The 15,202-nt window shown below is 36.1% G+C and overlaps 1 protein-coding gene across 1 annotated transcript in view; it reads left to right on the forward strand.

The window, feature by feature from the left end:
• The window catches only part of MAP9 (microtubule associated protein 9), a 44,449-nt gene that overhangs the window by 15,879 nt on the left and 13,368 nt on the right, over positions 1–15,202 (forward strand). Inside the window, exons 6-13 of the mRNA XM_052655033.1 lie at positions 795–888; positions 2,571–2,809; positions 4,582–4,652; positions 5,913–6,081; positions 7,055–7,144; positions 11,161–11,322; positions 11,442–11,587; positions 11,762–11,894. Of these exons, the coding sequence (XP_052510993.1) occupies positions 795–888; positions 2,571–2,809; positions 4,582–4,652; positions 5,913–6,081; positions 7,055–7,144; positions 11,161–11,322; positions 11,442–11,587; positions 11,762–11,894 (1,104 nt within the window). The remainder of the gene's footprint in view (positions 1–794; positions 889–2,570; positions 2,810–4,581; positions 4,653–5,912; positions 6,082–7,054; positions 7,145–11,160; positions 11,323–11,441; positions 11,588–11,761; positions 11,895–15,202) is intronic.

Raw genomic sequence — 15,202 nt, forward strand, 5'->3', positions numbered from 1 at the left:
CTCTTGACTCCTCAAGCAAGTCTGGTAGGGTTGCAGCCTACTACTACTTGAGCTACACAGTTGGGGAAATTTTCTCAGGAGAAAAGCTACTAACTTGCAAATCTCCTTGGGTAAAGCTTCATCTCTTGGGGTAGACTCCTGTGCTTTAGTACTTCTGCCATCTTCCCAGATGGTTTCTCTCTATTGCTTTTGATATTAAATATATGGGAAAAAAATTAAAAATTTTATACAACAAAAATAAAACTTCTTATAGTATCATCACCCTTAGACTAGAGTATTATCCTATAAAGAGATGTTTAATATAGGAACACAAATATAATTACTTCATTTCATGTATAATTATTTTATTTCAGATATAGTAATTTTGAGGAAAACTAAAGTGCATGAAATCTATGTACTTTCTAATATAAAGTATTTGGAAGTAGCTACTTGGTTTTTGGGCTTCCCAGGTGGCATTTGTTTCAAACTAAGGGTTTTTAACCTATGATCTTTATGCTTTCTTAGAAAGTATATACTTAGAGGAAGAGATGTCAAGTACTTAAGTATTTCTGAGATTTGATTCTAGAGCAGTAGTAGTTTTGAAAATTGGTAAAAAAAGATTTAGAAGTTTCAGTTAAAGAACTGAAATAGCTCTTAATTTGAAAGTAAAGTATATTATAACCTCCTTTGACTTAACCCTATGGTGTTTCAGTAGAAAACTAATAATGCATATTTCAGAGTTATGAAGTAGTCTTAATACTGCTATTGCCCTCCACAAATCTTGAGAACTAAACTTACATAGTTTCTTTAAATAGGATCCACGGTTAACAAGTATACCATCATCATCTGTTAAAGAAAATCTTAAAGATTCCTTTTCACTAGGATCTGGAGAGAAAGCCTCCATTACAGGTGATTATATTAAAGTATCCTACCGTATTTTATTTGTGAATTTCTGTATTGCTTAGAATGCCATAGAAGTATGCCAAAGGAGTAATACTTCACATAGTTGCAGGAACAATATATGTTTGTGTTTGCCTGAGTTTTAATCTCGATGATGCAATTTACTAACCTTGTGATTATAGATGCAGAACTTAATTTCTCAGCACCTCATTCCACCAAGTTATAATAATCAAACTCATTAGGCTATTGTGAAAATTAATTGACACTATGCATTTTAGCCACTAACTCAGTTCTTGACACAAGTAGAGTATTCACTAAGGGTGAGCTATTATTATGTATTTGTTGCTCCAACACTCAGCATAATGGTTAGGTGGACTTTTAAATTGAGACTAAGGTGGACTTAAATCCAGGTACAACCACATGAGAAGGTAGCTGACCTTTCTGGCTCTATGTATGGATCTTTAAAATGGGCATAAGTGTAGAGTGGTTGTGAGAATTAAATTAATTAACACATGTGAAGCACATATAACAGGACCGTAGTTAACACACAGTAAGTGTGATGTATGAATAAGTTAACATTCTTTCTTACCTTAGTCCTATGACATATAAAGGCATTGCTGTTTCTAAGGTTGGGGTGTATAACTAACATTTATTAAGTGCTTACTATGTAGTATAATTTTTATCATTTTACAGATGAAAAAAACTGAAGTGCAAAGATATTGGGAAACATACCTAAGGTCAGTGATGGAGCCATAATTTGAATCTTTGGCTCCAAAGTCCTTGTTCTTTTCAGTTCTTTTCACTGAGTACATTGATTAGCAGAATACATTATTGATACTTTGAATCATGAGTACTGTCCAAATATGAACATATAATTGGAATTATAAGGTGATATTATATCTAGCTTACCTCAAAATGAGTTCCCCAAAAGCCTCAGCATTAAGACTTTGACAGTAAAGATATAGATTTGGCCAGGTACTGGTAGAACTGAAAGTTGGTGATCAGCACAGAAAGCACTGATTTTCTGTTGTACATTCTAAAGTGTGATAGAATCAAAATAGTAGAAGCAATTCTGCAAAAGCAAAACTGAATCCTCCATGCCAGAGCCTAAGCCTGTTCCTAGAGCACTGAGATGGTGAGTATTAGGCCTTCCTTTCCTGCCTTTTGTTATCAGAGGCAACGCTGCATCTTAGTGGGAGTAAAACTCTGGCAGATGACTTTATTCTCTGTGTGGTAGACTCTTCTAGAATTGCATTGATTCTTGGTTTTCTCTGTATCTGTACAATTTCACAACTACATTGCTAGTAACTGTGGTAGCTTAGAGATCTACACCTTTTGTTCCAGCTAAGAAACACAGGCTTTTAAATAGAATAGATATTGTTATCTCATTTCCTTGATTTATACAAGCATTTGTGACGTGTCTATATTTCAGGATGGTTATTCCATTCTATTTACTTTATGATATTTTTCTAAGGTGTGCCAAATGCTTTAGTAGGTTTAGTAGCCATTTTCTCTCTGTTATAGATCACTTTGGAAAAATGTTTATTCAAGTTGAATATGGTTGTTTTCTCCATTTCTATTTTGCAAGATAGATCAAAGACAGTTTTCATTTAGCAGAAAGCAAATGAATCAGTTATCCACCTCATTAATTCAGAAGGGAGATTTAATTCTGTTACTTTATCACAAAGTAGATCAGAATGAAGAACGCACTGAAAGCCATAATTGCTTGAAATCAACTGAAAATGAAAAGAACTCCTTTTTGATAGACTTTGTTACTACTACACTTGAGAAACCCAAGGAAAGTCAAGTGACTGTTGGTGACGTTGAAGAAGAAAAGGAGAAAGCTGAACTGATAATGAATGATGACTTAACAGCTGAAGATCCACCACTACTACAACTTCAGAGTATCTTATGTACTGAGTCTTCAAAGGTATTTATATAAAATTATGCCTTCTATACTATACCTTAAAACTCCACATAGGACTCTTAAATGTTTTATCTGCCTTGTTAGGCACTTCTGAATTGTCTGTGTGAGACTCATCTTCTGACAGTGATAATCATACTGCCATGTGGTCCTTACTCAGTGGAATTTTCACTTCAGAGACGTGTTGGAGTGAATACAGTAAAGCCCAACATTTCTTTAAAATTCTCAGAGGCATATGATCATAATATTCTTTTAAATGTTTCAGAAATACATACCCAGAAGTGGGTAGATTTCTATAGGTCCTCATGTTATAAAAATATAGCTGTATGGAATAATTTCTGAAGGTTTGGAATTAGTGAAAGGTATTCCTTTGGATATCATCTTTAAATACTTTAAAAACATTTAAAATAAAAATCTTTTAAGAAATACTTATCAGCATCCATACCTATTTAAATGGAAGGACAGGGTCATTATCAAGAGTATTATTATCATTACCTTGAGAACCAGATTTGTGATATGTAGGATTGCTTGTCCCTATGCAAAACTGCAGGCGGCCTTGGTGACTTAGAGGTAAGGAATCTGCCTGCCAATGCCGGGAACACGGGCTCGTCCCTAGGTTGGGAAGATCCCCTGGAGAAGGGAATGGCAACCCACTTCAGTATTTTCGCCTGTGAAATCCCATGAACGAAGGAGCCTATAGTCCATGGGGTCGCAAAGAGTTGACCAACAAACAGCAATATACTATATTACACTAGAGTACTATACTGTTAAAATTTATGGTGGAGCATTTTTAGTGTCTATTTTCCTGAGTTTTCTTTATCCAGTTTCTCCTGCAATTAACTGGTAGATATCTAAATTTACTATTGGGGAAAATAACAGTTATCTGAAAACTTGTGGTCAAACAGGACTTTTATAATACAGGCTATTAGATTTTTATTACATTTTAAGGAGAAGGTTCATTAAGCCATATAGCAGGTATATTTCCATAGGAAAAACACTAATGCCAAGTTAGGGGTGTGTTTACATCTGTGCTCTCATGTTACTGCTAGCACCCATCTGTCTGTGGAAAGTAGAAAAGTCATTCCTTAAAAGGAAGAATGGTATTCTGGAATTTAAAGACGGGGTTTTAGAAATGTGTAACAGAGGTAATTCTAAATTAGAACAGGTGATTTATATATAGCAAGTAAGATTATAACATGTTTCTTTTGATTGAATCTTTGGCTTTATCCTTACTTGTTACCAAGTGACTTTAAGTCTGAATAAGTAATTCCCGTCTAAGGTCTCTTCGCTGGACTCTCATCATGGAATAAAATGCAGGCTTCTCGCCACTGCCTGGAGATCTCCCATGGTTCTTTCTGGACCTCATGCTCCTGAGCTGTCCCTGACGCTCACTGTGTCTCAGCGTCTTTCACTGGCTTCTGCTTCTCACCGCTATCAGGGTCTCCACAGAGTGTCACATGGCCGTTTTCTATCCATCATCTGTCTGAGCTCTGATGTCACGTCCTCAGGGGCCCTTCCCTGATCACCTGCATTAAAGTAGCTCCTCACCTCCACTCTGTCACTGCCATTACACCCTACTTTATCACTTTCATGAGTCACATTATTTATGTGTTTAGTATCAGTGAGTTTCCCTGAAATGTGATATCCTTATTTGTTCCTGATGACCGCTATGCTTAACACATAGTAGATGCTCAAAAAACATTGACTTTCTAGCAGTTGGCCTCTAACTATAATTGTGATATATACAGTGAGTAATCGTTTGCTTTTCTATTTAATAGAAAGCAATTCAAGATAGAAATATGAAGAATAAAAAATCAACAAATAATAGAGCATCCAGTGCATCTGGCAGGTAATAAAGTTTTCATTTTCCTTCAGTTATAGGTTTATATTTCAACAAAGCAGGTTTTAGTTTAATTTTTGAAAGTAAATTTCATTTGGTATTCTTAGTTTTCTTCTTATGAGAAGAATGAATTAGTTACTTCATGATCAATCCCCCTAGTTGAATATATTCTTTTTAAAAGGGATTGATTAAGGATCCTCTAAGTTCTGCATTGCTCATGAGATGGAGTTTCTTTCTCCTGTTTTTCCTGAGACAGTAGATAAAAAGTAGTAATAAAGCTGAGGTCTAGCATTCACCTTCTCTGTTAAGTGCCTTTGTCCAACGCATATAAAATTATACTTTAAACTTTGAGGTTCTGTGCACTAAGTTGGTTTATTAAAGTGATACGAACTGATCATCATTCACACTGATGCCTAACTCATAGGTGCTAATCAAAACCTTCAGCATCTTTTAAATTATCATTACTCAAATAGAACAGGGGTCAGCAAACTTCTTCAGTGAATTTGCCAGTTAGTACATATGGCAGGTCCTATAGGCCATATGGTCTCTGTTGTAATTACTCACATCTGCTATTATAGCAGGGAAGCCATTGTTGGCATTATGAAAATAAATGAAATAGCTGTGGTGTAATAACTTTATATACCAGAAGAGGTCGTGAGCCAGATTTTCCCACCAACCCCAAATTAGTGGTCATTAGTCTAACTTTATATTTAAGATGGTTTATGTAGCAAAATGGGGCTTCTCTGGTGGATCAGCAGTAAAAAATCTGCCTGCCAATGCAGGAGAAGGGGTTTGTTCCCTGGAGAAGGAAATGGCAACCGCTCCAGTATTCTTGCCTGGGAAATCCCATGAACAGAGGAGCCTGGCAGGCCACAGTCCATGGGGTTGCAGAGTTGAACGTGACTTAGTGACTAAATAACAGTGCAGCAGCAGCAATGTAGCAAAATAATACAAGAAACTATTAAAACCTACTTATTGATATTGTTTTTTTCCCATGTAACTTGAATCCATGTTTTTTAAAAGTGTTTTAATCATAAATAACCTAAAAAGAAAAATTACTTTGAAGCTGTATGTAAATTAAAGTAATAAAATTTAAATTATATTGAAGGGGTCTTTGTGTACTAATAAAATACCTCATCATTTTCAAAGTAATTATAATTTATTAAAATATAAAGTAGTTTTTAGATATAGTAGTTTCAAAATCTAATGAATCTTTCTTCTACCATTGTAATTGTAATAGTTTCTCTTGATTCATTTGGATCTTTTCAGATTAATGACCTCTGAGTTCTTAAAGAAGCCTAGTTCTCTAAGGAGGATTCCATCGACAGCTCCAGCTTCTCACTATTTAGGGACTTTGAGAGTCTTGGACCAAAAGCCCTCACAGAAACAGAACACAGAACCTGACAGAGCAGATAATCTAAGGGCAACTGTTTATCAGGTAAAAAGGAAAATTTTTTTTAAAATTAGAGTTAATCACATAAGATTTTTTTATCAGGGAGTAAAATGAACCTGTCAGAAATGATGATTTATTAACTCATTTCCTTTATAATACCTGAGCAATCCAAATCTCCTCCCAAGTTTGCTTTGTGTGTGTTAATCGTTCAGTTGTGTTCAACTATTTGTGACCCCCATGAACTATAGCCCGCCAAGCTTCTCTGTCCATGAAATTCTCCAGGCAAGAATACTAGGGTGAGTTGCCATTCCCTTCTCCAGGGGATCTTCCCAACCCAGGAATTGAACCTAGATCTCCCTTACTGCAGGCAGATTCTTTACCATCTGAGCTACCAGGGCTACTTTAAACTTTGCTGAACTGATCATAATTGTAAAGAAAGAGAATTTGCCATAGGAATTGATAAAAATATAACAAAAGCAAAATATAGTTATGGTATATCTATGTTTTTATACTTTTTCAACTTAAAGTTTCTATTGTTATGAACAAAAGTGTTTTAATATTTTTTTCTTTCCTGAGACTTTTTGTATTTGAGTTAAACTTACCTAGAAAAAAGCTGTTCTAATTTTTCAAAGTTCCAAACAGATGTTTTTTTTGGTCTTATTTTATATAAAATACAAATAGAAAATGTATTTTAATATGTATTTTTAATACATAGAAATATGAAAATAGAAAATTGTCTCTGTGAATTTCAGAGAAAATGTTAATATATTCGGTCATCATAGTCAGTCTTTGAAATCTGTTCCCAGGACTGAGAAAGATAACATAGATATGATTTTCTTAATTCTTGCTCATTGTTATATATTATAATATTATCAGAAAAAGAGGAATGATATTAGCACATATAAAGTTTGTAAGGTTTATGTTTTTTTTAAGTTTTAATTATATATTTCAGAAATAAATAAGAATTCTAATTCATTTGTAAAACTTTGCATAACATACAGCCTTTTTCTTCTCACAGGAGTGGTTAGAAAAGAAAAATATTTATTTACATGAAATGCACAGAATTAAAAGAATTGAAAGTGAAAACTTAAGGATTCAAAATGAACAGGTATTCTGAAATATAGAAATGAAAAATATTCTGGATTTTTAAGTGAGTAAAATAGTCTCGAATGCTTAATATTTTTAAATCACCTGTTTTTTAAATGGTGAAAAAAATTGTATGTAAAAGAAATGATTTCTGATTTTATTTCTCTAGTCCTTTATACATTTTTAGTTGATATAACTGGTTTACATGAAAACATAGATACACAAATTTTCTTATATGTCTGCAATAATTTTGGCACTATTGATTATGAATATTTTTTTCTTGTGACCATGTACGTATTTCATTCTTATAAATTGCCTTCAGTATTACAACTTAGCCAAGAATATAAAGGGTCTTCAGACATTAACCTTCAGCTGTCCTCTTTTCTTGATTCATGGACCTAACATTCCAGGTTCCTATGTAATATTGCTCTTTACAGCATCAGATCTTGCTTCTATCACCAGTCACATCCACAACTGGGTATTGTTTTGGCTTTGGCTCCATCCCTTCATTCTTTCTGGAGTTATTTCTCCACTGATCTCGAGTAGCATATTGGGCACCTACCGACCTGGGGAGTTCCTCTTTCAGTATCCTATCATTTTGCCTTTACATACTGTTCATGGGGTTCTCAAGGCAAGAATAGTGAAGTGGTTTGCCATTCCCTTCTCCAGTGGACCACATTCTGTCAGATCTCTCCACCATGATCCACCCGTCTTGAGTGGCCCCACAAGGCATGGCTTTGTTTCATTGAGTTAGACAAGGCTGTGGTTCTAGTGTGATTAGATTGACTAGTTTTCTGTGATTATGGTCTCAGTGTGTCTGCCCTCTGATGCCTTCTCACAACACCTACCATCTTGCTTGGGTTTCTCTTTACGTTGAACGTGGGGTATCTCTTCACAGCTGCTCCAGCAAAGCGCAGCCGCTGCTCCTTACCTTGGTCGAGGGGTATCTCTTCACAGCCGCCCCTCCTGACCTTGAATATGGAGTAGCTCCTCTTGGCGCTCCTGTGCTTGCGCAGCCGCCACTCCTTGGACATGGGGTAGCTCCTCCCAGACGCCGTCCCTGACCTCGGACTTGGGGTAGCTCCTCTTAGCAGATGACGCGCCATCACAGCCTGGCACTGTCGGCCACCACCCCGACACTGAGCGAGGGGTAGCTCCTCTCGGCCGTGTTTCTGCACGGTCTGTCGTAGCCAGCGCACTTTTGCCGTGGGTTCGTCACAGCCAAAGTGCTGAACATTTCATGCAAAGATGGGCTCGATAAAGGGCAGAAATGGTATGGACCTAACAGAAGCAGAAGATATTAAGAAGAGGTGGCAAGAATACACAGAAGAACTGTACCAAAAAGATCTTCATGACCCAGATAATCACAATGGTGTGATCACTCACCCAGAGCCAGACATCCTGGAACATGAAGTCAAGTGGGCCTTAGAAAACATCACTATGAACAAAGCTAGTGGAAGTGATGGAATTCCAGTTGAGCTATTTCAAATCCTGGAAGATGATGCTGTGAAAGTGCTGCACTCAATATGCCAGCAAATTTGGAAAACTCAGCAGTGGCCACAGGACTGGAAAAGGTCCTTTTTCATTCCAGTCGCAAAGAAAGGCAATGCCAAAGAGTGCTCAAACTACCACACAATTGCACTCATCTCACAGGCTGGTAAAGTAATGCTCAAAATTTTCCAAGCCAGGCTTCAGCAATACATGAACTGTGAACTTCCGGATGTTCAAGCTGGTTTTAGAAAAGGCAGAGGAACCAGAGATCAAATTGCCAACATCCGCTGGATCATGGAAAAAGCAAGAGACTTCCAGAAAAACATCTATTTCTGCTTTATTGACTATGCCAAAGCCTTTGACTATGTGGATCACAATAAACTGCAGAAAATTCTGAAAGAGATGGGAATACCAGACCACCTGACCTGCTTCTTGAGAAACCTATATGCATGTCAGGAAGCAACAGTTAGAACTGGACATGGAACAACAGACTGGTTCCAAATAGGAAAAGGAGTATGTCACGGCTGTATATTGTCACCCTGCTTATTTAACTTCTATGCAGAGTACATCATGAGAAACGCTGGGCTGGAAGAAGCACAAGCTGGAATCAAGATTGCCAGGAGAAAGATCAATAACCTCAGATATGCAGATGACACCACCCTTATGGCAGAAAGTGAAGAGGAACTAAAAAGCCTCTTGATGAAAGTGAAAGAGGAGAGTGAAAAAGTTGGCTTAAAGCTGAGCATACAGAAAACGAAGATCACGGCATCTGGTCCCATCACTTCATGGGCAATAGATGGTGAAACAGTGGAAACAGTGTCAGACTTTATTTTTTTTGGCTCCAAAATCACTGCAGATAGTGATTGCAGCCGTGAAATTAAAAGACGCTTACTCCTTAGAAGGAAAGTTATGACCAACCTAGATGGCATATTGAAAAGCAGAGACATTACTTTGCCAACAATTGTCCGTATAGTCAAGGCTGTGGTTTTTCCAGTGGTCATGTATGGATGTGAGAGTAGGACTATAAAGAAAGCTGAGTGTTGAAGAATTGATGCTTTTGAACTGTGGTGTTGGAGAAGACTCTTGAGAGTCCCTTGGACTGCAAAGGATCCAACCAGTCCATCCTAAAGGAGATCAGTCCTGGGTGTTCATTGGAAGGAATGATGCTGAAGCTGAAACTCCAATACTTTGGCCACCTCATGTGAAGAGTTGACTCATTGGGAAAGACCCTGATGCTGGGAGGGATTGGGGGCAGGAGGAGAAGGGGATGACAGAGGATGAGATGGCTGGATGGCATCACCGACTCGATGGACACGAGTTTGAGTGAACTCCGGGAGTTGGTGATGGACAGGGAGGCCTGGCGTGCTGCGATTCATGGGGTGTCAAAGAGTCGGACGTGACTGAGCAACTGAACTGAACTGAACTGTCCCCTTTTCTATCTTGGATTTTTTTGTCTATAAGACCAACCTCTACCTGAGTGATTGCCCCTGTCCTTCCCATTGAATGGAGCCGTGCTCTCATTTCAATCTCACTTGTACTTCACTTTCTGCCTCTAACTCCTGCCCCGTAGCCTACAACATGCTCATTTGTTTCTCATCTACTAAAGTAAAACCAGTGGGAAAAAAAATCATAACAAAACCCGTCATTGTGTTTTTTAATACTACCATGAATAGAAATAATGCTGAGTGGAGCAGCCCTGCAGGTGGGGTGCTTGGACTCTGGGCCATGTTTGAGCTTGATCTGCCATAGTCAGTGCCAGACACCTCATTTGGTCCTCACAGCTCAGTGAGGGTGGCCATACTTCTCCTTCTAAATTATGTTATCTCTGTAATAAGAGTTTATAGCATTTAATCCTAAGGAATATTATAAGGCAAACAGAATATTATGGGATTAGACTGAAGTAAGTAAAGTAATAACATTTTCCAGTCTGGCCCACGTTTTCAACATTTGGGACATGTTTATGCAGTAAGAATTGTATGCTCTGATGTCAGTCAAAACTCAGGGTTAAAACAAAGACCTGTGGCTTACTGTGCGACTTGCCCAATTTATCTTACTTTGACTGTAATTTTAAACTGAAATAAGGTAATTGGCACTGCAGAGTGCTCATAATGAAATATTGCATTAAAAGAAAAATATCAGGGAAGTTACAGGCCAGAGAGGTAATTAAAAAAAAATTTTTAATTACTAATTTTACCCTGATATTTTTCTTTTAATGCAATATTTCATTAGGAGCACTTTACAGCACCAAATAACCAATTTCCGTTTACTCTGAAAACATTTGTTCAGTACACTTCCCAAAATTGGTTCCTTCCCATGCATGGTAGTACATCAATATCTGAGAAGTGCTTAGAAAAGGATATTTTAAAATATAGTGAATAATTCAGATAACATTTTTGTATAAGTTAATTTTTCTAAATCATTTAAGATAGATTGCCTTGAAACCTAACTTGATGAACATTAAGGAAAAGACACATACTTACATGTATATCTATATCTATCTATATTTGTAATATTCATACACATATGACTATTATTTTTCCAAAATAGAAGAGAGCTGCTAAGAGAGAAGAAGCCTTAGCATCATTTGAGGCCTGGAAAGCCATGAAAGAAAAGGAAGCAAAGAAGATAGCTGCAAAAAAAAGGCTTGAGGAAAAAAACAAAAAGAAAACTGAAGAAGAAAATGCTATGAGAAAAGGAGAAGCATTGCAAGTATGCAATAGCTTTAATATCTTTCTTAATTTTAAATATTTGAAAATTAGTGATTATCTGTACTTTAACTATTTTATTATATTCACATTCAATAAGAAGGTAATTCTTAACTTCTTCAGGCTTTTGAAAACTGGAAAGCAAAAAAGATGGAATACCTTAAGGAGAAAAATAAAAAAGAGAAAGAATGTGAAAGAGCAAAGAAACAGAAAGAGGAGGAAACTGTTGCTGAGAAAAGAAAAGATAACTTAACTGCTGTTGAAAAATGGTAATCTAAAATAGCAAGTGTTTTGATAGATCTGAAATTAGTAACACTTTAGGTTTTTCTAAAATTCATTTACTTGAATGTTATTAATGTACTCAATCTTACTGCAGACACATTAGGGAATCTTTATTATATATTCTCCTTTAACTTGCCAATGTTTTATACTACCCTACATAGGAATGAAAAAAAGGAAGTTTTTTTCAAGGAAAAGGAAAAAGTAAAAATACATGAGAAAAGAAAAGAAGAACTGAAAAGAGCTGAGAAAAAAGAAAAAGATAAACAGGCTCTCGAGGAATATGAAAAATGGCTGGTAGGTGTTCTTTCTTAATGCAGTTGTGTATCTTAAATGTACTTTTTGTGGCTTTTCTGTCCCTAATTCCGGTTCTGTTTGTCTCATGCCTACTGACTCTTTCTGCCTGGAAGTTGCCATGTTGAATTCATCCTCTCCTTCTACATATATCATAATTTCTTCCATCTACTCACTTATATTAATGATTGTGTGTGTGCTCAGTGATGTCTGACTCTTTGTGACTCAGTGGACTGTAGCCTACCAGCCTCTTCTGTCCATGGGGTTTTCCAGGCAAGCATCCTGGAGTGGGTTGCCATTCCCTTCTGCATGGGATCTTACTGGCCCAGGGATAAAACCCTCGTCTCCCACATCACAAGCAGATTACCGTCTGAGCCATCTGGGAATCATTAATGATTCTACTGTTCCTTAAACCACTCAGGCTTAAAACTTTAGTGATAATATTGTTGCCCATTTATCCTTTGCCATAATTCTCATATCTAAAATCATAAAAAGCTGACAAGCGTATTACTGAAGATATACCAGGTTAGTTTATGTAGAACTTGGTCCCAACACACAGTAAAATAGTATTTAATGAGAAAGTTATTTCATTTTTTATTTCCTTTTGATCTTCCTGATGACCTCAAGGAGACGGTCTTACTTAAGTGGTTTTTTAATGAAAGAAAGCAAGTGTGAAGATTGGGAGAAATGATAATAAATGACTTCATATTTTTTTTGTTTCTTTCAATATTCTTATGTTTATACTTGCTTTTCATTGAGGGCAAGCAAAATATCATTTTCTATCTTAAAGCATCAATATAAATATGTATTTTATTAATTGATTTTTGAATAAGTAAATACATTTCAGATGAATAAGTATTTTGTATGCTAAGTTGCTTTTGGCATGTCTGACTCTTTGCAACCCCATCATCTGTAACCTACCAGGCTCCTCTGTCCGTGGGATTCTCCAGGCAAGGTCAGGCAGGTTCTTTACCACTAGTGCCACCCTGGGAAGCCTGATTGAATACTTCACATTAGTCAAAAAGTGCAAAATTTCTCCACAGGGATTAGGGCCCAATAGGGTTTCTGATTAAAAAATTCATGTATTTTGATATGAATTTTTGAATTCATGTCTATCAGCAAGTTAAAAGTATGTCATTCAGACATTTTTTTTTTTTGCATATTTTTGAATCTTTTGCATTTTTGTATTCTCTGGTTAGGATTGAGCTTGAGCATTTTTCATTTGTATAAAGATTAATTGTATTTATTTTTTCTGTAAAGAGTCCATTCTACATGAACATAAACTGAACATTTTTTCATTGGTCTTTCTCTTATTGATTTCTAGAAGCTTTTATATGTACTAGGGAAATTAGGCTATCATTTCTGATATGAGTTACAGAATTTTTTTCCCCATTGTATTGTATTGTCAACTTTGCTCATATTATTTAATGAAGAATTTAATTTTATTTTCAGGTGTTGAATCTATTAGTCTTTTATATGGCTTCTCAATTTTAGGAATAGTTGAAAGGACCTTCTCCAAAATCTGAAGTCAAAGCTACCATTTTTCTTCTAATAAGATTATGATTTTAATATCTTAACATTTTAACATTTGCTCTACTTAGAACTTGTCCTGGTGTATGATGGAAAATATGATTCCATCTTTATTTTTTCCAAATGCATCCTTCATGAAACAACACATCTTTTACCCACTGATTTGAGATACATTAGATCATTCTGATATTTTTGGGTCTGTTTCTTGACTTTCTGTTTCATTCGTCAGTCTCACTAGAAATATTCCAGTGCTATGCTCTTCCCCTTATCAGGACTTTATATATTTTCATATGTTTGTGTTAATCTCCCTTTATAACTTCATTCAAAGTATTTCTGAATATTCTAGGTTTCTTCACATGAAGTTTAGAATCAGTAACTAGAGAAGCACACAGGACCCAAAGCAGGCTATTTAAAGGTAGGATAAAAGATGAAATACCTAGGAATAAACTTAGGAAATACACAAGACCAGTATGAAGAAAACTTTAGAATACTCCAGAAGTACACAAATGAATATTTGAGAAATCAGAACAAAACTACCCTCGGATAGAAACGATATTATAATGATATTATAAAGATGTCAGTTTTTCCCTGAAGTAATTTGCAAATTTAATGTAATCCTAATAAAAATAGCAACAGAATTTATTCTCGTGTATGTGTTGACTAGTACTGCTATAATGCTAAATCTATTCAGAGAAATAGTAATAAAATAAGGCAATCAAAACTGCTTCAGTGGTTTGAATGAGAATAGTAATGTTCTATGATGACTTTCTTAGACTGAACTTTTAATGCTTTATTATTTAAGCTTTGTTCTAAGAAAAATTAAAAATGTTCTTATATTAAGGAGATGCATGCTAATTCTACTGGTATCTCTTAGAGTAGTGCATATGTGCTCAATTCGTTCAGTCATGCTGGATTCTTTGGACTTGTAGCCTACCAGGCTCCTCTGTCCACGGGATTCTTCAATCAAGAACACTAGAGTGGGTTGCCATGTCCTCCTCCAGGGGATCTTCCTGACCCAGGGATCGAATTTGTGTCTCTTACTTCTACTTCATTATCAGGCTGGTTCTTTACCACTAGCACCACCTGGGAAGCCCTTTAGAGTACTGATTGAATATAAATGTCTCACTTTTCAGTTTTATTTTCACATTGTGTCAAAAATTGGATAGAATTTGCCAAATGACTAAGTCATACATGATTAATGTGAAATACTAAGTTAGGTGCGTTATGTTTTATTATAATGTTTAGTCACTTTCTCATTCTAATCAATCCTGTGGAGAACAAAAACTCATCAAAGACATAAGACAAAATAACTTGTTCTGATGTACAGTATATCCCTAAAATATAGTGCTACCTAAAAAAAAGTCCATGTACAACATGTTATAGATCTATTTCCCATCTTACCAATTTCTTATTGAAATTTGCTTGCAGAGAGAATGGGAAATTACTCCTATACATAAGAGCTGATTAATTATTTTCATATGAAGTAACATATCACCAACCTACATAGCATATTAAAAAGCAGAGACATTATTTTGCCAACAAAGGTCCGTCTAGGCAAGGTTTTTCCATTGGTCATGTATGGATGTGAAAGTTGGACTGTGAAGAAAGCTGAGCACTGAAGAATTGATGCTTTTGAACTGTGGTGTTGGAGAAGACTCTTGAGGGTCCCTTGGACTGCAAGGAGATCCAACCAGTCCATTCTAAAAGAGATCAGTCCTGGGTGTTCATTGGAAGGACTGATGCTAAAGCTGAAACTCCAGTACTTTGGCCACCTCATGTGA

Source organism: Budorcas taxicolor, chromosome 17 (genome assembly GCF_023091745.1).
Source record: "Budorcas taxicolor isolate Tak-1 chromosome 17, Takin1.1, whole genome shotgun sequence".
Lineage (NCBI taxonomy): Eukaryota > Metazoa > Chordata > Mammalia > Artiodactyla > Bovidae > Budorcas > Budorcas taxicolor.